At 41.4% G+C, this 22,878-nt stretch overlaps 2 protein-coding genes across 3 annotated transcripts in view; one reads left to right on the top strand and one right to left on the bottom strand.

Moving 5' to 3' along the window:
• f8a (coagulation factor VIII associated) lies at positions 1-19,885 on the top strand. Its single transcript, XM_066707353.1, has 12 exons — positions 1-104; positions 531-577; positions 16,147-16,219; positions 16,494-16,653; positions 16,831-16,899; positions 17,300-17,420; positions 18,229-18,321; positions 18,457-18,521; positions 18,729-18,810; positions 18,990-19,036; positions 19,127-19,182; positions 19,281-19,885. The coding sequence occupies exons 1-12, from the start codon at positions 16-18 to the stop codon at positions 19,360-19,362; spliced, it is 984 nt and encodes a 327-aa protein (XP_066563450.1). The 5' UTR covers positions 1-15; the 3' UTR covers positions 19,363-19,885.
• The window catches only part of nfam1 (NFAT activating protein with ITAM motif 1), a 9,445-nt gene continuing 6,345 nt past the window's right edge, over positions 19,779-22,878 (bottom strand). The window contains exons 3-6 of one of the 2 annotated variants that reach the window (XM_066707354.1): positions 20,659-20,774; positions 20,479-20,565; positions 20,145-20,249; positions 19,779-20,015 (exon numbers count right to left, since the gene is read on the bottom strand). In XM_066707354.1, the coding sequence (XP_066563451.1) occupies positions 19,968-20,015; positions 20,145-20,249; positions 20,479-20,565; positions 20,659-20,774 (356 nt within the window). In that variant the 3' untranslated portion in view covers positions 19,779-19,967. The remainder of the gene's footprint in view (positions 20,016-20,144; positions 20,250-20,478; positions 20,566-20,658; positions 20,775-22,878) is intronic. The other variant, XM_066707355.1, reaches the window with a different exon arrangement.

Genomic DNA, 22,878 nt, shown 5'->3' on the forward strand with positions numbered 1-22,878 from the left:
CACCCCCGCTGACCAATGACGAGAGCGCGTCTGCCCTCAGTCAAGATGGCGGCGGAAGGCGATTTCCTGTTACGGTACAGAGCCGTTTCGAATAAGCTCAAGAAGTAAGTTTTATTTTTCCACTGTTTATTTACATTCGGGGTTTCAGACAACAAACCTTACAGATGTATATATCAGTTAAACTGCGGGTCTCTTGAGGCGGGAGGTGAATTGGCACAGAGAAATGACAGAAGTCTGTTTTCTGACCGCTATACTGTATTGTTTTACATACGGGCTCTGTGTGCCATATGCTAGTGCTGTTCGGTATGTGCACCGGCTCCTGTCAGAATAATAATTATTGTCAGCATCGTAAATGTTGCGCAGACTGTATCTGGAAGGATGTTGTTATTATTGTTGTTGGGGAAATGGCTTGCTGTCGTGTAATATTCGGATATTAGTGTTTTGTTGGTAACGTGGCTGCCCGGTCTCTCTTTCTCCTGCCTCTCTCTGATTTGTTGTCAATCGCTCTTTCTCCTGTGTTTCCTTTGCAGACGCTTCCTCCGCAAACCCAACGTAGCGGAAGCCAGTGAGCAGTTCGGTGAGAGAAACGATAAAGGACCAATCACAGCCACTCACAGCACAGCCAATCACAGCTCAGTGTTTGCTGTTGTGTACTGCAGTGTACAGTACTGTACTGTGCTGGACTGGACTGGACTGGACTGTAGTATACTTTGGTGAACTGTATTCTGCCATATTGTAGTGTTCTATAGTGTATTATACTGTCGTGGAGTGTATTATACTGTAGTGCATGGTGGTGAAATGTTCCATAGTGTTCCATAGTGTAGTGTACTGTAGTGTTCCATAGTGTAGTGTACTGTAGTGTTCCATAGTGTAGTGTACTGTAGTGTTGTATAGTGTTCCATAGTGTAGTGTTCCATAGTGAAGTGTACTGTAGTGTTCCATAGTGTATTGTTCCATAGTGTAGTGTACTGTAGTGTTCCATAGTGTAGTGTTCCATAGTGTTCCATAGTGTAGTGTACTGTAGTGTTCTATAGTGTTCCATAGTGTAGTGTACTGTAGTGTTCCATAGTGTTCCATAGTGTAGTGTACTGTAGTGTTCAATAATGTTCCATAGTGTAGTGTACTGTAGTGTTCAATAATGTTCCATAGTGTTCCATAGTGTAGTGTTCTATAGTGTTCCATAGTGTAGTGTACTATAGTGTTCCATAGTGTAGTGTACTGTAGTGTTCTATAGTGTTCCATAGTGTAGTGTACTGTAGTGTTCCATAGTGTAGTGTACTGTATTGTTCTATAGTGTCCCATAGTTTAGTGTACTGTAGTGTTCTATAGTGTTCCATAGTGTAGTGTACTGTAGTGTTCCATAGTGTAGTGTACTGTAGTGTACTATAGTGTTCCATAGTGTAGTGTTCCATAGTGAAGTGTACTATAGTGTTCCATAGTGTTCCATAGTGTAGTGTACTGTAGTGTTCTATAGTGTTCCATAGTGTAGTGTACTGTAGTGTTCCATAGTGTTCCATAGTGTTCCATAGTGTAGTGTACTGTAGTGTTCTATAGTGTTCCATAGTGTAGTGTACTGTAGTGTTCCATAGTGTAGTGTACTATAGTGTTCCATAGTGTTCCATAGTGTAGTGTACTGTAGTGTTCCATAGTGTAGTGTACTGTAGTGTTCTATAGTGTTCCATAGTGTAGTGTACTGTAGTGTTCCATAGTGTAGTGTACTGTAGTGTTCCATAGTGTAGTGTACTATAGTGTTCCATAGTGTTCCATAGTGTAGTGTACTGTAGTGTTCCATAGTGTTCCATAGTGTTCCATAGTGTAGTGTACTGTAGTGTTCTATAGTGTTCCATAGTGTAGTGTACTGTAGTGTTCCATAGTGTAGTGTACTGTAGTGTTCCATAGTGTAGTGTACTATAGTGTTCCATAGTGTTCCATAGTGTAGTGTACTGTAGTGTTCCATAGTGTTCCATAGTGTAGTGTACTGTAGTGTTCCATAGTGTAGTGTTCTATAGTGTTCTATAGTGTAGTGTACTGTAGTGTTCTATAGTGTTCCATAGTGTTCCATAGTGTAGTGTACTGTAGTGTTCCATAGTGTAGTGTACTGTAGTGTTCCATAGTGTTCCATAGTGTTCCATAGTGTAGTGTACTGTAGTGTTCCATAGTGTTCCATAGTGTAGTGTACTGTAGTGTTCCATAATGTTCCATAGTGTAGTGTACTGTACTGTAGTGTTCCATAGTGTTCCATAGTGTAGTGTACTGTAGTGTTCTATAGTGTTCCATAGTGTAGTGTACTGTAGTGTTCCATAGTGTTCCATAGTGTAGTGTACTGTAGTGTTCCATAGTGTAGTGTACTATAGTGTTCCATAGTGTTCCATAGTGTAGTGTACTGTAGTGTTCCATAGTGTTCCATAGTGTTCCATAGTGTAGTGTACTGTAGTGTTCTATAGTGTTCCATAGTGTAGTGTACTGTAGTGTTCCATAGTGTAGTGTACTGTAGTGTTCCATAGTGTAGTGTACTATAGTGTTCCATAGTGTTCCATAGTGTAGTGTACTGTAGTGTTCCATAGTGTTCCATAGTGTAGTGTACTGTAGTGTTCTATAGTGTTCCATAGTGTAGTGTACTGTAGTGTTCCATAGTGTAGTGTACTGTAGTGTTCCATAGTGTAGTGTTCTATAGTGTTCTATAGTGTAGTGTACTGTAGTGTTCTATAGTGTTCCATAGTGTTCCATAGTGTAGTGTACTGTAGTGTTCCATAGTGTAGTGTACTGTAGTGTTCCATAGTGTTCCATAGTGTTCCATAGTGTAGTGTACTGTAGTGTTCCATAGTGTTCCATAGTGTAGTGTACTGTAGTGTTCCATAATGTTCCATAGTGTAGTGTACTGTACTGTAGTGTTCTATAGTGTTCCATAGTGTAGTGTACTGTAGTGTTCTATAGTGTAGTGTACTGTAGTGTTCCATAGTGTTCCATAGTGTAGTGTACTGTAGTGTTCCATAGTGTAGTGTACTGTAGTGTTCTATAGTGTTCCATAGTGTAGTGTACTGTAGTGTTCCATAGTGTTCCATAGTGTAGTGTACTGTAGTGTTCCATAGTGTAGTGTACTATAGTGTTCCATAGTGTTCCATAGTGTAGTGTACTGTAGTGTTCTATAGTGTTCCATAGTGTAGTGTACTGTAGTGTTCCATAGTGTAGTGTACTGTAGTGTTCCATAGTGTAGTGTACTATAGTGTTCCATAGTGTTCCATAGTGTAGTGTACTGTAGTGTTCCATAGTGTTCCATAGTGTAGTGTACTGTAGTGTTCTATAGTGTTCCATAGTGTAGTGTACTGTAGTGTTCCATAGTGTTCCATAGTGTAGTGTACTGTAGTGTTCCATAGTGTAGTGTTCTATAGTGTTCTATAGTGTAGTGTACTGTAGTGTTCTATAGTGTTCCATAGTGTAGTGTACTGTAGTGTTCCATAGTGTAGTGTACTGTAGTGTTCCATAGTGTTCCATAGTGTAGTGTTCCATAGTGTTCCATAGTGTAGTGTACTGTAGTGTTCCATAGTGTTCCATAGTGTAGTGTACTGTAGTGTTCCATAGTGTTCCATAGTGTAGTGTACTGTACTGTAGTGTTCTATAGTGTTCCATAGTGTAGTGTACTGTAGTGTTCTATAGTGTAGTGTACTGTAGTGTTCCATAGTGTAGTGTACTATAGTGTTCCATAGTGTTCCATAGTGTAGTGTACTGTAGTGTTCCATAGTGTAGTGTACTGTAGTGTTCTATAGTGTTCCATAGTGTAGTGTACTGTAGTGTTCCATAGTGTAGTGTACTGTAGTGTACTATAGTGTTCCATAGTGTAGTGTTCCATAGTGTTCCATAGTGTAGTGTACTGTAGTGTTCCATAGTGTAGTGTACTGTAGTGTACTATAGTGTTCCATAGTATTCCATAGTGTAGTGTACTGTAGTGTTCCATAGTGTTCCATAGTGTAGTGTACTGTAGTGTTCTATAGTGTAGTGTACTGTAGTGTTCCATAGTGTAGTGTACTATAGTGTTCCATAGTGTTCCATAGTGTAGTGTACTGTAGTGTTCCATAGTGTAGTGTACTGTAGTGTTCTATAGTGTTCCATAGTGTAGTGTACTGTAGTGTTCCATAGTGTAGTGTACTATAGTGTTCCATAGTGTAGTGTTCCATAGTGTTCCATAGTGTTCCATAGTGTAGTGTACTGTAGTGTTCCATAGTGTAGTGTACTGTAGTGTTCCATAGTGTAGTGTACTGTAGTGTTCCATAGTGTAGTGTTCCATAGTGAAGTGTACTGTAGTGTTCCATAGTGTATTGTTCCATAGTGTAGTGTACTGTAGTGTTCCATAGTGTAGTGCACTGTCGTGTTCTATAGTGTTACATAGTGTTCCATAGTGTAGTGTACGGTAGTGTTCTATAGTGTTCCATAGTGTAGTGTACTGTAGTGTTCTGTAGTGTTCCATAGTGTAGTGTTCTATAGTGTTCCATAGTGTAGTGTTCTATAGTGTTCCATAGTGTAGTGTACTGTAGTGTTCCATAGTGTAGTGTACTGTAGTGTTCCATAGTGTAGTGTTCCATAGTGTTCCATAGTGTTCCATAGTGTAGTGTACTGTAGTGTTCCATAGTGTAGTGTACTGTAGTGTTCTATAGTGTTCTATAGTGTTCCATAGTGTAGTGTTCTATAGTGTTCCATAGTGTAGTGTACTGTAGTGTTCTATAGTGTTCCATAGTGTAGTGTTCTATAGTGTTCCATAGTGTAGTGTACTGTAGTGTACTGTAGTGTTCCATAGTGTAGTGTACTGTAGTGTTCTATAGTGTTCCATAGTGTAGTGTACTGTAGTGTTCTATAGTGTTCCATAGGGTAGTGTACTGTAATGTTCCATAGTGTATTGTTCTATAGTGTCCCATAGTGTAGTGTACTGTAGTGTTCCATAGTGTAGTGTACTGTAGTGTTCCATAGTGTAGTGTACTGTAGTGTTCCATAGTGTAGTGTACTGTAGTGTTCCATAGTGTAGTGTACTGTAGTGTTGTATAGTGTTCCATAGTGTAGTGTTCCATAGTGAAGTGTACTGTAGTGTTCCATAGTGTATTGTTCCATAGTGTAGTGTACTGTAGTGTTCCATAGTGTAGTGTTCCATAGTGTTCCATAGTGTAGTGTACTGTAGTGTTCTATAGTGTTCCATAGTGTAGTGTACTGTAGTGTTCCATAGTGTTCCATAGTGTAGTGTACTGTAGTGTTCAATAATGTTCCATAGTGTAGTGTACTGTAGTGTTCAATAATGTTCCATAGTGTTCCATAGTGTAGTGTTCTATAGTGTTCCATAGTGTAGTGTACTATAGTGTTCCATAGTGTAGTGTACTGTAGTGTTCTATAGTGTTCCATAGTGTAGTGTACTGTAGTGTTCCATAGTGTAGTGTACTGTATTGTTCTATAGTGTCCCATAGTTTAGTGTACTGTAGTGTTCTATAGTGTTCCATAGTGTAGTGTACTGTAGTGTTCCATAGTGTAGTGTACTGTAGTGTACTATAGTGTTCCATAGTGTAGTGTTCCATAGTGAAGTGTACTATAGTGTTCCATAGTGTTCCATAGTGTAGTGTACTGTAGTGTTCTATAGTGTTCCATAGTGTAGTGTACTGTAGTGTTCCATAGTGTTCCATAGTGTTCCATAGTGTAGTGTACTGTAGTGTTCTATAGTGTTCCATAGTGTAGTGTACTGTAGTGTTCCATAGTGTAGTGTACTATAGTGTTCCATAGTGTTCCATAGTGTAGTGTACTGTAGTGTTCCATAGTGTAGTGTACTGTAGTGTTCTATAGTGTTCCATAGTGTAGTGTACTGTAGTGTTCCATAGTGTAGTGTACTGTAGTGTTCCATAGTGTAGTGTACTATAGTGTTCCATAGTGTTCCATAGTGTAGTGTACTGTAGTGTTCCATAGTGTTCCATAGTGTTCCATAGTGTAGTGTACTGTAGTGTTCTATAGTGTTCCATAGTGTAGTGTACTGTAGTGTTCCATAGTGTAGTGTACTGTAGTGTTCCATAGTGTAGTGTACTATAGTGTTCCATAGTGTTCCATAGTGTAGTGTACTGTAGTGTTCCATAGTGTTCCATAGTGTAGTGTACTGTAGTGTTCCATAGTGTAGTGTTCTATAGTGTTCTATAGTGTAGTGTACTGTAGTGTTCTATAGTGTTCCATAGTGTTCCATAGTGTAGTGTACTGTAGTGTTCCATAGTGTAGTGTACTGTAGTGTTCCATAGTGTTCCATAGTGTTCCATAGTGTAGTGTACTGTAGTGTTCCATAGTGTTCCATAGTGTAGTGTACTGTAGTGTTCCATAATGTTCCATAGTGTAGTGTACTGTACTGTAGTGTTCCATAGTGTTCCATAGTGTAGTGTACTGTAGTGTTCTATAGTGTTCCATAGTGTAGTGTACTGTAGTGTTCCATAGTGTTCCATAGTGTAGTGTACTGTAGTGTTCCATAGTGTAGTGTACTATAGTGTTCCATAGTGTTCCATAGTGTAGTGTACTGTAGTGTTCCATAGTGTTCCATAGTGTTCCATAGTGTAGTGTACTGTAGTGTTCTATAGTGTTCCATAGTGTAGTGTACTGTAGTGTTCCATAGTGTAGTGTACTGTAGTGTTCCATAGTGTAGTGTACTATAGTGTTCCATAGTGTTCCATAGTGTAGTGTACTGTAGTGTTCCATAGTGTTCCATAGTGTAGTGTACTGTAGTGTTCTATAGTGTTCCATAGTGTAGTGTACTGTAGTGTTCCATAGTGTAGTGTACTGTAGTGTTCCATAGTGTAGTGTTCTATAGTGTTCTATAGTGTAGTGTACTGTAGTGTTCTATAGTGTTCCATAGTGTTCCATAGTGTAGTGTACTGTAGTGTTCCATAGTGTAGTGTACTGTAGTGTTCCATAGTGTTCCATAGTGTTCCATAGTGTAGTGTACTGTAGTGTTCCATAGTGTTCCATAGTGTAGTGTACTGTAGTGTTCCATAATGTTCCATAGTGTAGTGTACTGTACTGTAGTGTTCTATAGTGTTCCATAGTGTAGTGTACTGTAGTGTTCTATAGTGTAGTGTACTGTAGTGTTCCATAGTGTTCCATAGTGTAGTGTACTGTAGTGTTCCATAGTGTAGTGTACTGTAGTGTTCTATAGTGTTCCATAGTGTAGTGTACTGTAGTGTTCCATAGTGTTCCATAGTGTAGTGTACTGTAGTGTTCCATAGTGTAGTGTACTATAGTGTTCCATAGTGTTCCATAGTGTAGTGTACTGTAGTGTTCTATAGTGTTCCATAGTGTAGTGTACTGTAGTGTTCCATAGTGTAGTGTACTGTAGTGTTCCATAGTGTAGTGTACTATAGTGTTCCATAGTGTTCCATAGTGTAGTGTACTGTAGTGTTCCATAGTGTTCCATAGTGTAGTGTACTGTAGTGTTCTATAGTGTTCCATAGTGTAGTGTACTGTAGTGTTCCATAGTGTTCCATAGTGTAGTGTACTGTAGTGTTCCATAGTGTAGTGTTCTATAGTGTTCTATAGTGTAGTGTACTGTAGTGTTCTATAGTGTTCCATAGTGTAGTGTACTGTAGTGTTCCATAGTGTAGTGTACTGTAGTGTTCCATAGTGTTCCATAGTGTAGTGTTCCATAGTGTTCCATAGTGTAGTGTACTGTAGTGTTCCATAGTGTTCCATAGTGTAGTGTACTGTAGTGTTCCATAGTGTAGTGTACTGTACTGTAGTGTTCTATAGTGTTCCATAGTGTAGTGTACTGTAGTGTTCTATAGTGTAGTGTACTGTAGTGTTCCATAGTGTAGTGTACTATAGTGTTCCATAGTGTTCCATAGTGTAGTGTACTGTAGTGTTCCATAGTGTAGTGTACTGTAGTGTTCTATAGTGTTCCATAGTGTAGTGTACTGTAGTGTTCCATAGTGTAGTGTACTGTAGTGTACTATAGTGTTCCATAGTGTAGTGTTCCATAGTGTTCCATAGTGTAGTGTACTGTAGTGTTCCATAGTGTAGTGTACTGTAGTGTACTATAGTGTTCCATAGTATTCCATAGTGTAGTGTACTGTAGTGTTCCATAGTGTTCCATAGTGTAGTGTACTGTAGTGTTCTATAGTGTAGTGTACTGTAGTGTTCCATAGTGTAGTGTATTTAGTGTTCCATAGTGTTCCATAGTGTAGTGTACTGTAGTGTTCCATAGTGTAGTGTACTGTAGTGTTCTATAGTGTTCCATAGTGTAGTGTACTGTAGTGTTCCATAGTGTAGTGTACTATAGTGTTCCATAGTGTAGTGTTCCATAGTGTTCCATAGTGTTCCATAGTGTAGTGTACTGTAGTGTTCCATAGTGTAGTGTACTGTAGTGTTCCATAGTGTAGTGTACTATAGTGTTCCATAGTGTAGTGTTCCATAGTGAAGTGTACTGTAGTGTTCCATAGTGTATTGTTCCATAGTGTAGTGTACTGTAGTGTTCCATAGTGTAGTGCACTGTCGTGTTCTATAGTGTTACATAGTGTTCCATAGTGTAGTGTACGGTAGTGTTCTATAGTGTTCCATAGTGTAGTGTACTGTAGTGTTCTGTAGTGTTCCATAGTGTAGTGTTCTATAGTGTTCCATAGTGTAGTGTTCTATAGTGTTCCATAGTGTAGTGTACTGTAGTGTTCCATAGTGTAGTGTACTGTAGTGTTCCATAGTGTAGTGTTCCATAGTGTTCCATAGTGTTCCATAGTGTAGTGTACTGTAGTGTTCCATAGTGTAGTGTACTGTAGTGTTCTATAGTGTTCTATAGTGTTCCATAGTGTAGTGTTCTATAGTGTTCCATAGTGTAGTGTACTGTAGTGTTCTATAGTGTTCCATAGTGTAGTGTTCTATAGTGTTCCATAGTGTAGTGTACTGTAGTGTACTGTAGTGTTCCATAGTGTAGTGTACTGTAGTGTTCTATAGTGTTCCATAGTGTAGTGTACTGTAGTGTTCTATAGTGTTCCATAGTGTTCCATAGGGTAGTGTACTGTAATGTTCCATAGTGTATTGTTCTATAGTGTCCCATAGTGTAGTGTACTGTAGTGTTCCATAGTGTAGTGTACTGTCGTGTTCCATAGTGTTCCATAGTGTAGTGTACTGTCGTGTTCCATAGTGTATTGTTCCATAGTGTAGTGTACTGTAGTGTTCTATAGTGTTCCATAGTGTAGTGTTCCATAGTGTAGTGTACTGTAGTGTTCCATAGTGTAGTGTACTGTAGTGTACTATAGTGTTCCATAGTGTAGTGTACTGTCGTGTTCCATAGTGTTCCATAGTGTAGTGTACTGTAGTGTTCTATAGTGTTCCATAGTGTAGTGTACTGTAGTGTTCTGTAGTGTTCCATAGTGTAGTGTTCTATAGTGTTCCATAGTGTAGTGTATTGTAGTGTTTCATAGTGTAGTGTACTGTAGTGTTCTGTAGTGTTCCATAGTGTAGTGTACTGTAGTGTTCCATAGTGTAGTGTACTGTAGTGTTCCATAGTGTAGTGTTCCATAGTGTTCCATAGTGTAGTGTACTGTAGTGTTCTATAGTGTTCCATAGTGTAGTGTTCCATAGTGTTCCATAGTGTAGTGTACTGTAGTGTTCTATAGTGTTCCATAGTGTAGTGTACTGTAGTGTTCCATAGTGTAGTGTACTGTAGTGTTCCATAGTGTTCCATAGTGTAGTGTACTGTAGTGTTCAATAATGTTCCATAGTGTAGTGTACTGTAGTGTTCTATAGTGTTCCATAGTGTAGTGTTCTATAGTGTTCCATAGTGTAGTGTACTATAGTGTTCCATAGTGTAGTGTACTGTAGTGTTCTATAGTGTTCCATAGTGTAGTGTACTGTAGTGTTCCATAGTGTAGTGTACTGTAGTGTTCTATAGTGTTCCATAGTGTAGTGTACTGTAGTGTTCTATAGTGTTCCATAGGGTAGTGTACTGTAATGTTCCATAGTGTATTGTTCTATAGTGTCCCATAGTTTAGTGTACTGTAGTGTTCTATAGTGTTCCATAGTGTAGTGTACTGTAGTGTTCCATAGTGTAGTGTACTGTAATGTTCTATAGTGTTCCATAGTGTAGTGTACTGTAGTGTACTATAGTGTTCCATAGTGTAGTGTTCCATAGTGAAGTGTACTGTAGTGTTCTGTAGTGTTCCATAGTGTAGTGTTCTATAGTGTTCCATAGTGTAGTGTACTGTAGTGTTCTATAGTGTTCCATAGTGTTCCATAGTGTAGTGTACTGTAGTGTTCCATAGTGTAGTGTTCTATAGTGTTCCATAGTGTAGTGTTCCATAGTGTAGTGTACTGTAGTGTTCTATAGTGTTCCATAGTGTAGTGTACTGTAGTGTTCCATAGTGTTCCACAGTGTAGTGTACTGTAGTGTTCCATAGTGTAGTGTACTGTCGTGTTCCATAGTGTATTGTTCCATAGTGTAGTGTACTGTAGTGTTCTATAGTGTTCCATAGTGTAGTGTTCCATAGTGTAGTGTACTGTAGTGTTCCATACTGTAGTGTACTGTAGTGTACTATAGTGTTCCATAGTGTAGTGTACTGTCGTGTTCTATAGTGTTCCATAGTGTAGTGTACTGTAGTGTTCTGTAGTGTTCCATAGTGTAGTGTTCTATAGTGTTCCATAGTGTAGTGTTTCATAGTGTAGTGTTCTGTAGTGTTCCATAGTGTAGTGTACTGTAGTGTTCCATAGTGTAGTGTTCTATAGTGTTCCATAGTGTAGTGTACTATAGTGTTCCATAGTGTAGTGTACTGTAGTGTTCTATAGTGTTCCATAGTGTAGTGTACTGTAGTGTTCTATAGTGTTCCATAGTGTAGTGTACTGTAGTGTTCCATAGTGTTCCATAGTGTAGTGTACTGTAGTGTTCCATAGTGTAGTGTACTGTCGTGTTCCATAGTGTATTGTTCCATAGTGTAGTGTACTGTAGTGTTCTATAGTGTTCCATAGTGTAGTGTTCCATAGTGTAGTGTACTGTAGTGTTCCATACTGTAGTGTACTGTAGTGTACTATAGTGTTCCATAGTGTAGTGTACTGTCGTGTTCTATAGTGTTCCATAGTGTAGTGTACTGTAGTGTTCTGTAGTGTTCCATAGTGTAGTGTTCTATAGTGTTCCATAGTGTAGTGTTTCATAGTGTAGTGTTCTGTAGTGTTCCATAGTGTAGTGTACTGTCGTGTTCCATAGTGTATTGTTCCATAGTGTAGTGTACTGTAGTGTTCTATAGTGTTCCATAGTGTAGTGTTCCATAGTGTAGTGTACTGTAGTGTTCCATACTGTAGTGTACTGTAGTGTACTATAGTGTTCCATAGTGTAGTGTACTGTCGTGTTCTATAGTGTTCCATAGTGTAGTGTACTGTAGTGTTCTGTAGTGTTCCATAGTGTAGTGTTCTATAGTGTTCCATAGTGTAGTGTTTCATAGTGTAGTGTTCTGTAGTGTTCCATAGTGTAGTGTACTGTAGTGTTCCATAGTGTAGTGTACTGTAGTGTTCCATAGTGTAGTGTACTGTAGTGTTCCATAGTGTAGTGTTCCATAGTGTTCCATAGTGTAGTGTACTGTAGTGTTCTATAGTGTTCCATAGTGTAGTGTACTGTAGTGTTCCATAGTGTAGTGTTCCATAGTGTAGTGTTCCATAGTGTAGTGTAGTGTAGTGTTCCATAGTGTTCCATAGTGTAGTGTACTGTAGTGTTCTATAGTGTTCCATAGTGTAGTGTACTGTAGTGTTCCATAGTGTAGTGTACTGTAGTGTTCAATAATGTTCCATAGTGTAGTGTACTGTAGTGTTCTATAGTGTTCCATAGTGTAGTGTACTATAGTGTTCCATAGTGTAGTGTACTGTAGTGTTCTATAGTGTTCCACAGTGTAGTGTACTGTAGTGTTCTATAGTGTTCCATAGTGTAGTGTACTGTAGTGTACTGTAGTGTTCCATAGTGTAGTGTACTGTAGTGTTCTATAGTGTTCCATAGTGTTCCATAGTGTAGTGTACTATAGTGTTCCATAGTGTAGTGTACTGTAGTGTTCTATAGTGTTCCATAGTGTAGTGTACTGTAGTGTTCCATAGTGTAGTGTACTGTAGTGTTCCATAGTGTTCCATAGTGTAGTGTACTGTAGTGTTCTATAGTGTTCCATAGGGTAGTGTACTGTAATGTTCCATAGTGTATTGTTCTATAGTGTCCCATAGTTTAGTGTACTGTAGTGTTCTATAGTGTTCCATAGTGTAGTGTTCCATAGTGTAGTGTACTGTAGTGTACTGTAGTGTTCCATAGTGTAGTGTACTGTAGTGTTCTATAGTGTTCCATAGTGTTCCATAGGGTAGTGTACTGTAATGTTCCATAGTGTATTGTTCTATAGTGTCCCATAGTGTAGTGTACTGTAGTGTTCCATAGTGTAGTGTACTGTCGTGTTCCATAGTGTTCCATAGTGTAGTGTACTGTCGTGTTCCATAGTGTATTGTTCCATAGTGTAGTGTACTGTAGTGTTCTATAGTGTTCCATAGTGTAGTGTTCCATAGTGTAGTGTACTGTAGTGTTCCATAGTGTAGTGTACTGTAGTGTACTATAGTGTTCCATAGTGTAGTGTACTGTCGTGTTCCATAGTGTTCCATAGTGTAGTGTACTGTAGTGTTCTATAGTGTTCCATAGTGTAGTGTTCTATAGTGTTCCATAGTGTAGTGTACTGTAGTGTTTCATAGTGTAGTGTACTGTAGTGTTCTGTAGTGTTCCATAGTGTAGTGTACTGTAGTGTTCCATAGTGTAGTGTACTGTAGTGTTCCATAGTGTAGTGTTCCATAGTGTTCCATAGTGTAGTGTACTGTAGTGTTCTATAGTGTTCCATAGTGTAGTGTACTGTAGTGTTCCATAGTGTAGTGTTCCATAGTGTTCCATAGTGTAGTGTACTGTAGTGTTCCATAGTGTAGTGTACTGTAGTGTTCCATAGTGTTCCATAGTGTAGTGTACTGTAGTGTTCAATAATGTTCCATAGTGTAGTGTACTGTAGTGTTCTATAGTGTTCCATAGTGTAGTGTTCTATAGTGTTCCATAGTGTAGTGTACTATAGTGTTCCATAGTGTAGTGTACTGTAGTGTTCTATAGTGTTCCATAGTGTAGTGTACTGTAGTGTTCCATAGTGTAGTGTACTGTAGTGTTCTATAGTGTTCCATAGTGTAGTGTACTGTAGTGTTCTATAGTGTTCCATAGGGTAGTGTACTGTAATGTTCCATAGTGTATTGTTCTATAGTGTCCCATAGTTTAGTGTACTGTAGTGTTCTATAGTGTTCCATAGTGTAGTGTACTGTAGTGTTCCATAGTGTAGTGTACTGTAATGTTCTATAGTGTTCCATAGTGTAGTGTACTGTAGTGTACTATAGTGTTCCATAGTGTAGTGTTCCATAGTGAAGTGTACTGTAGTGTTCTGTAGTGTTCCATAGTGTAGTGTTCTATAGTGTTCCATAGTGTAGTGTACTGTAGTGTTCTATAGTGTTCCATAGTGTTCCATAGTGTAGTGTACTGTAGTGTTCCATAGTGTAGTGTTCTATAGTGTTCCATAGTGTAGTGTTCCATAGTGTAGTGTACTGTAGTGTTCTATAGTGTTCCATAGTGTAGTGTACTGTCGTGTTCCATAGTGTATTGTTCCATAGTGTAGTGTACTGTAGTGTTCCATAGTGTAGTGTACTGTAGTGTTCCATACTGTAGTGTACTGTAGTGTACTATAGTGTTCCATAGTGTAGTGTACTGTCGTGTTCTATAGTGTTCTATAGTGTTCCATAGTGTAGTGTACTGTAGTGTTCTGTAGTGTTCCATAGTGTAGTGTTCTATAGTGTTCCATAGTGTAGTGTTTCATAGTGTAGTGTTCTGTAGTGTTCCATAGTGTAGTGTACTGTAGTGTTCCATAGTGTAGTGTACTGTAGTGTTCCATAGTGTAGTGTTCCATAGTGTTCCATAGTGTAGTGTACTGTAGTGTTCTATAGTGTTCCATAGTGTAGTGTACTGTAGTGTTCCATAGTGTAGTGTTCCATAGTGTAGTGTAGTGTAGTGTTCCATAGTGTTCCATAGTGTAGTGTACTGTAGTGTTCTATAGTGTTCCATAGTGTAGTGTACTGTAGTGTTCCATAGTGTAGTGTACTGTAGTGTTCAATAATGTTCCATAGTGTAGTGTACTGTAGTGTTCTATAGTGTTCCATAGTGTAGTGTACTATAGTGTTCCATAGTGTAGTGTACTGTAGTGTTCTATAGTGTTCCACAGTGTAGTGTACTGTAGTGTTCCATAGTGTAGTGTACTGTAGTGTTCTATAGTGTTCCATAGTGTTCCATAGTGTAGTGTACTATAGTGTTCCATAGTGTAGTGTACTGTAGTGTTCTATAGTGTTCCATAGTGTAGTGTACTGTAGTGTTCCATAGTGTAGTGTACTGTAGTGTTCTATAGTGTTCCATAGTGTAGTGTACTGTAGTGTTCTATAGTGTTCCATAGTGTTCCATAGGGTAGTGTACTGTAATGTTCCATAGTGTATTGTTCTATAATGTTCCATAGTGTATTGTTCTATAGTGTCCCATAGTTTAGTGTACTGTAGTGTTCTATAGTGTTCTATAGTGTTCCATAGTGTATTGTTCTATAGTGTCCCATAGTTTAGTGTACTGTAGTGTTCTATAGTGTTCCATAGTGTAGTGTACTGTAATGTTCTATAGTGTTCCATAGTGTAGTGTACTGTAGTGTACTATAGTGTTCCATAGTGTAGTGTTCCATAGTGAAGTGTACTGTAGTGTTCTGTAGTGTTCCATAGTGTAGTGTACTGTAGTGTTCCATAGTGTTCCATAGTGTAGTGTTCTATAGTGTTCCATAGTGTAGTGTACTGTAGTGTTCCATAGTGTAGTGTACTGTAGTGTTCCATAGTGTTCCATAGTGTAGTGTACTGTAGTGTTCAATAATGTTCCATAGTGTAGTGTACTGTAGTGTTCTATAGTGTTCCATAGTGTAGTGTACTGTAGTGTACTGTAGTGTTCCATAGTGTAGTGTACTGTAGTGTTCCATAGTGTTCCATAGTGTAGTGTACTGTAGTGTTCCATAGTGTTCCATAGTGTAGTGTACTGTAGTGTTCTATAGTGTTCCATAGTGTAGTGTACTGTAGTGTTCTATAGTGTTCCATAGTGTAGTGTTCCATAGTGTTCCATAGTGTAGTGTACTGTAGTGTTCTATAGTGTTCCATAGTGTAGTGTACTGTAGTGTTCTATAGTGTTCCATAGTGTAGTGTTCCATAGTGTTCCATAGTGTAGTGTACTGTAGTGTTCCATAGTGTAGTGTACTGTAGTGTACTATAGTGTTCCATAGTGTAGTGTACTGTAGTGTTCTGTAGTGTTCCATAGTGTAGTGTACTGTAGTGTTCCATAGTGTTCCATAGTGTAGTGTACTGTAGTGTTCAATAATGTTCCATAGTGTAGTGTACTGTAGTGTTCTATAGTGTTCCATAGTGTAGTGTACTGTAGTGTACTGTAGTGTTCCATAGTGTAGTGTACTGTAGTGTTCCATAGTGTTCCATAGTGTAGTGTACTGTAGTGTTCCATAGTGTTCCATAGTGTAGTGTACTGTAGTGTTCTATAGTGTTCCATAGTGTAGTGTACTGTAGTGTTCTATAGTGTTCCATAGTGTAGTGTTCCATAGTGTTCCATAGTGTAGTGTACTGTAGTGTTCCATAGTGTAGTGTACTGTAGTGTACTATAGTGTTCCATAGTGTAGTGTACTGTAGTGTTCTGTAGTGTTCCATAGTGTAGTGTTCTATAGTGTTCCATAGTGTAGTGTACTGTAGTGTTCCATAGTGTAGTGTACTGTAGTGTTCCATAGTGTTCCATAGTGTAGTGTTCTGTAGTGTTCCATAGTGTAGTGTACTGTAGTGTTCCATAGTGTAGTGTTCCATAGTGTTCCATAGTGTAGTGTACTATAGTGTTCCATAGTGTAGTGTACTGTAATGTACTGTAGTGTTTTATAGTGTACTGCACTGAAGTGTTCCTTACTGTAGTGTTCCACAATGTTCTATAGTGTACTGTAATGTTCCATAGTTTACTGTAGTGTTTGATAGTGTACTGGACTGTAGTGTTCTATAGTGTAGTGTACTATAGTGTACTGAACTCTTTCCCTCTCTTTCTCTCTCTCTCAGGTCAGTTGGTGAGGGAGCTGAAGCAGCAGGACTGTCTACAGTATGCGGCGTTCTGTAACCTGGCGATGGCTCGGTACCGTCCGTCTGTCTCTTTCTGAGTGTCTGTTTGCCTGCCATGTGTCTGTCTTTCTGTCTCCGTCTTTTAGTTCAATCTATGTCTGTCTGTCTGTGCTCTCCTGTCCTTTAATGTAATGTACCATACCATACCTGTCTCTCTTTGTCTGACTGACTGGACTGATGGTGTCTCTCTCTCCCCCTCTATTCTCTTTCCTCCTCTCCCCTGTCACTCTCTGTCCCTCTTTTTGCTTTCCTCCTCTCACTTGTCTCTCTCCCCCTCTCCGCTCCAGGTGTGAGCAGACTCTGTTCAATGCCCCGGGGGAGGCCCTGGCCCTGACCGAGGCTGCCCGGCTGTTCCTTCACTGTGAGCGGGAGACCCAGGCACTACGAGCCCCAGGCTTCTCCGAGCACCTGCAGGCCGCACTCAACTGCTATAGCTTTGCCATTAAGGTTGGTGTGTGTTGCTGTGATGTGTGGGCTGTTGTGTTGTGTGTTGTCTGTGTTGTTGTTTGTGCTGTGTGGGTTGTTGTTGTGTTGTGGTGTTACGTTTATCGATGTAGTGGTGTGTTGTTATATTTGGTTGTTGTTTGATGTGCTGTTGTGTTATATTGTGATGTTGTGTTGCAGGTGTATATCGAGATGAATCAGCCAGTCATGGCGGCCAGCTTATGTCTGGAGCTGGGCAACACGCTGAAGGTACTGACACTGATACAATGACATTCAGGCACACACTGACTGACTGACACACATCTCTCTCTAGGGTATCCTGCAGTGCTATTCAAAAATCAATGCTGCCTGGGCAAACAAATGCATGAACGGCAAAAAAACAAAAACAAAAAAGCTTGAAAGCACAAGCTCACATGCTCCGCCCCTGCTCTACTTCCCCAGGACTATACCTGCCCTGTTTCCACTGGCACCCTCCCACCCTGCTTTACAATCTGCTAGCACCCCCCTGTCAACAATTTAGTAACAGGCTGCCATGCCAATGCTATTTTCTGGGGGAAACCCTTCTCTCTCTCTCTCTCTGTCATTCTGATGGTTGATTAATGGTTAACGGTGACTGATTGTTGATTTTTGATTATTGGCGATTGAGCAGGAGATGGGGCGGCCTGGGGAGGCTCTGGTTCACTTCCAGCGTGCAGCAGAGCTGCAGAGTCACACCCCTGCTGAGGCCCTGCTGGCCCTGCGTGCGCTGGCTTCCTGCAAAATACTGACACGTGAGTCTCTACCATTCACTTACACTGGGCCTGGAGGTAGGAGGGTGGGTAGACACTGGCTTCCTGCACAATATGAACCCGTCAATCAGCATGATGGTGTTGACACCCTGCCAAATACTGACCTGTGAGAGAGAGTGGAATACTGTTGACATCCTGCCAAATACTGACCTGTGAGAGACTGGAATACTGTACAGTCAAAGTTTTGAACTGCTTCATAATAACTGTAACAAGAGAATAATATTCAGGATTAGGACATCCAAAAGATTTTTAAGGCAGGAATGAGCGCAGAGAACACAGCAGCACTCTCCTCCCTCCCTCCGCTGTGCCGCTCACTGTGTGCCCCTCTGGCAGTATGGCTGTGTGTCCCTCCCCTAGACTGACAGTTTCTCTAGGTCTGTCGTGTGAGATTTGTTTTTTCTTTTAAGAATATGTCCCTTGTTTGGTTCCAGACAAGAGTCTCTGATGTGGTCTGCAGGCTGGTTAGCAGCGCTTACCTGCAGCTGGCCCATGTCATGCTGGGGCACTGCTCTTCAGCCTGATTGTGCCCTGCAGGCCTGGTCTGGGGTTTTCCATTGTACTCGTTATATTCATGTGCACAGTTCAGTGTGTTGGCTGGACCCCGTGCCTCTCTCCCACACAGCGATGGGCTAGAAACACTGTCTGTGATTTTTCACTTGATATTGCCAGGTATATTTACTCTATAGCTTCCTTTCAATGCGTAACTCTCCCTCCCTCTGACCCTCTCTCACCCTCTCTCTCTCTCTCTCACCCTCACCCTCTCTCTCCCCCTTTCTCTCTGTCTCTCTAGGTGACTATGACGGTGCTCTCTCTGTTCTCACTGACATGCAATTCCAGGCGCAGGAGAGAGGAGTGCAGCTGCCAGGCAGCACCAGCCCAGTGGGTGAGTGACTCACTGACTGACACACTGACTGACTGACACACTGATTGACTGACAGACACACTGACTGACTGACTGACTGACTGACTGACAGACTCTCTCCTCCTCTCTCTCTCTCTCTCTCTCTCTCTCTCTCAGGAGTGTTCCTGGACATAGCCTCTCAGTGTGAGATCTCCAGGGTGCTCCTCCTCATGCTGCTGGAGGTGAGAGACAGCACAGCAGAATACAGAGCAGCACACGGAGCACTACAACACCACAGTTCAGTACAGTGCAATAAAGTGCACTTCACTACAGTAAACTACACGATAGAACACTGCATTATAGTACACAGCACTGCACTACACTATAGTATACGACACTACACTGCAGTATGCACACTACACTACACTAAAGACCCCCTCTCCCTCCAGCCCCCCCCTCAGAAGCTGTTGCCGGAGCACGCCCAGACCCTGGAGCGATACGCCTGGGAGTCATTCGACAGCCACAGCCAGGGTGTGTGTGTGTGTGTGTGTGTGTCTGTGTGTCTGTGTGTTTCTCTGTTGTCTGTCTGTCTCTGTCTCTCTGTCTGTCTGTAGTGTCTGTGTGTGCATGTGTCTCAGTGTCTCAGTTCTCTGTCTCTCTCCCTGTGTGTCTGTTAAAGAAATGAACCCCCCCCCTCTCTCTCCTCTCAGTGACTTTCCTGCCGGAGAACGTGTTCCTGCTGCTGCAGTCGGTCGTGGTGAGTGTCTCCTCTCCATGCCGTTTATGCTGTCTCTGTTCTTCTGCTTCCTCTGTGGCTGCTAATTGTCATTGTCGTTGTTGTGTCTAGATGGCCTGTCAGGAGAAGGACATCGAATCCCTGAAGTCGCTGCAGACGGAACTGTGGTAAGAGACCCGAGAGACAGACACAGACTGACACAGAGAGATATTCAATAAATGCATTGTTACGAATGTATGTAAATATGTTTCTCTCTCTCTCTCAGGCCTCTCCTCTCTCCAGAGCAGAATCACTTGCTCCACCTGGTGTTGATGGAGAGGGTCGCCCCCTCTGGGCAGGGGATATAACTACAGCCTCCCAGACTGCACTGCGGTGGAGAAACACACACACACTGTGCGGTGCTGTAGAGCCCTGTATCATTCTGCCCCACAGGACTTCACACTGTCCTCCGCTCTATTGCACTCCACTGTGCTGTGCTGTATTACACCGCACTGTGTCACTGGGGAACAAGTGGGTCCGGGCTGGTCTGGGGCTGTCAGGTGTAAAGGTTGTGTAACTGGGTTGTGTTATTTGCTATATTTATCTGCCTGTGTGTTTTTTGTCTAGTACACACACAACCTCTGTCTCTCTGTTTTTGTATGTTTCTCTGTCTCTCAGTGTGTGTCTGTCTGTCTGTGTGTGTTTCCACTATGGCAGCCAATCATATGGCTGGATGTCATTAGGAAGTAAAATGCTGATACAGACAAGAAGACACAATCACGTATTAGTTTTATTTATGTATTTTATTTTATTTCTGCATTTATTTCAGCAAATGTAATCGAGATTCTAATTGTGTGGCATAAAGAGAATAAAATATTATTTTTAACCATATTAAGCACAGAAAACAAGAACAGTGTCCATTTCAGTGTGAGAGTGTGTGTGTGTGTATATAAGTGTGTTGGTGGGGGGACAGTTACAGATTTTCATAGATGTCTTCACTGGAATTCTGAAGTTTGGGGTCCTGAGAGAGAGAGGGGCAGAGAGGAATGGAAAACAGGGTGAGGGGGAGAAGAGAATGAGAAGAAGGGATCAGTCTTAAGTTATTATTACTACTATTATTTCTACTGTTATTCCTATTATTTTCACACACCTTTCCTATATCCTTCTTCTTCTTCCTCTCGCTCACTGTGTCATTCTCCTCTGGGGTCAAGGGGTCAATGGCATTGTAGATCGAGTGAGTGTGAGGCTCCAGAGCCTGGGAGATGGGGAGTTACTGACTGGACATTGCAGGACAATCACACTGACTGGAAACTGCAGTACATGAACACTGGACACTACAGGACATTCACACTGACTGGAAACTGCAGGACAATTACATTGACTGGACACTGCAGGACATTAACACTGACTGAACACTGCAGGACAATTACATTGACTGGACACTGATGACACTACAGGACATTAACACAGGGGGGTGCACTCACAGTGTAGACAGAGCCTGGGGTCACTGGCTGCTCTCTCTCCTCCTTGTCCCTCCTTCTGCACTGTTGCTCTGTATTGACACAGCACCCCTTAGAGAGAGAGAGAGAGAGATGATGAAGGAGAGGAACTGGTGGCAGAAACAAAAGACAACATGTCCTGTCCCTACCCCCCTTCTCTCTTACCCTGCTCTCCAGCAGCAGCAGCAATGATCCAATTAAACTGAACAGAGCCAGTCCAGAGCCCAGCAGCCCCACGACCAGAACCACCCAGGATGAGCCCCCGCCCCTGTAGCCCTCCTCTGAGAGTGAGAGAGAGAGAGAGAGAGAGAGAGAGAGAGAGGGAGAAAGGAAGTGAAAAGACAGGGAGGTTTTCATATTCTACATTAACACTGGCTGACTGGACACTACAGCACATTAACACTGACTGACTGACTGGACACTACAGCACATTAACACTGACTGACTGACTGGACACTACAGCACATTAACACTGACTGACTGACTGGACACTACAGCACATTAACACTGACTGACTGGACACTACAGCACATTAACACTGACTGACTGGACACTACAGCACATTAACACTGACTGACTGACTGGACACTACAGTACATTAACACTGACTGACTGGACACTACAGTCCATTAACACTGACTGACTGGACACTACAGCACATTAACACTGACTGACTGGACACTACAGCACATTAACACTGACTGACTGACTGGACACTACAGTACATTAACACTGACTGACTGGACACTACAGCACATTAACACTGACTGACTGACTGGACACTACAGCACATTAACACTGACTGACTGACTGGACACTACAGTACATTAACACTGACTGACTGACTGGACACTACAGCACATTAACTCTGACTGACTGGACACTACAGCACATTAACACTGACTGACTGACTGGACACTACAGCACATTAACACTGACTGACTGGACACTACAGCACATTAACACTGACTGACTGGACACTACAGTCCATTAACACTGACTGACTGGACACTACAGCACATTAACACTGACTGACTGGACACTACAGCACATTAACACTGACTGACTGGACACTACAGCACATTAACACTGACTGACTGGACACTACAGTCCATTAACACTGACTGACTGGACACTACAGCACATTAACACTTAACACTGACTGACTGGACACTACAGCACATTAACACTGACTGACTGGACACTACAGTACATTAACACTGACTGACTGGACACTACAGCACATTAACACTGACTGACTGACTGGACACTACAGCACATTAACACTGACTGACTGACTGGACACTACAGTACATTAACACTGACTGACTGACTGGACACTACAGCACATTAACACTGACTGACTGACTGGACACTACAGCACATTAACACTGACTGACTGGACACTACAGCACATTAACACTGACTGACTGGACACTACAGTCCATTAACACTGACTGACTGGACACTACAGCACATTAACACTGACTGACTGGACACTACAGCACATTAACACTGACTGACTGACTGGACACTACAGCACATTAACACTGACTGACTGACTGGACACTACAGCACATTAACACTGACTGACTGGACACTACAGCACATTAACACTGACTGACTGACTGGACACTACAGCACATTAACACTGACTGACTGGACACTACAGCACATTAACACTGACTGACTGACTGACTGGACACTACAGCACATTAACACTGACTGACTGGACACTACAGCACATTAACACTGACTGACTGGACACTACAGCACATTAACACTGACTGACTGACTGGACACTACAGCACATTAACACTGACTGACTGACTGGACACTACAGTACATTAACACTGACTGACTGGACACTACAGCACATTAACACTGACTGACTGACTGGACACTACAGCACATTAACACTGACTGACTGGACACTACAGTCCATTAACACTGACTGACTGGACACTACAGCACATTAACACTGACTGACTGGACACTACAGCACATTAACACTGACTGACTGACTGGACACTACAGCACATTAACACTGACTGACTGACTGACTGGACACTACAGCACATTAACACTGACTGACTGGACACTACAGCACATTAACACTGACTGGACACTACAGCACATTAACACTGACTGACTGGACACTACAGCACATTAACACTGACTGACTGGACACTACAGTACATTAACACTGACTGACTGGACACTACAGCACATTAACACTGACTGACTGGACACTACAGCACATTAACACTGACTGACTGGACACTACAGTCCATTAACACTGACTGACTGGACACTACAGCACATTAACACTGACTGACTGGACACTACAGCACATTAACACTGACTGACTGACTGGACACTACA

This window comes from Amia ocellicauda, chromosome 6 (genome assembly GCF_036373705.1).
Source record: "Amia ocellicauda isolate fAmiCal2 chromosome 6, fAmiCal2.hap1, whole genome shotgun sequence".
Taxonomy (NCBI): domain Eukaryota; kingdom Metazoa; phylum Chordata; class Actinopteri; order Amiiformes; family Amiidae; genus Amia; species Amia ocellicauda.

Bases quoted from the DNA above. Each gene is read 5' to 3' on its own strand.
- f8a (XM_066707353.1), top strand. From the start codon at position 16: ATGACGAGAGCGCGTCTGCCCTCAGTCAAGATGGCGGCGGAAGGCGAT. The intron at 16,900-17,299 runs GTACTGACACTG...GCGATTGAGCAG, and splicing joins AGCTGGGCAACACGCTGAAG to GAGATGGGGCGGCCTGGGGA. The intron at 19,183-19,280 runs GTAAGAGACCCG...TCTCTCTCTCAG, and splicing joins TCGCTGCAGACGGAACTGTG to GCCTCTCCTCTCTCCAGAGC.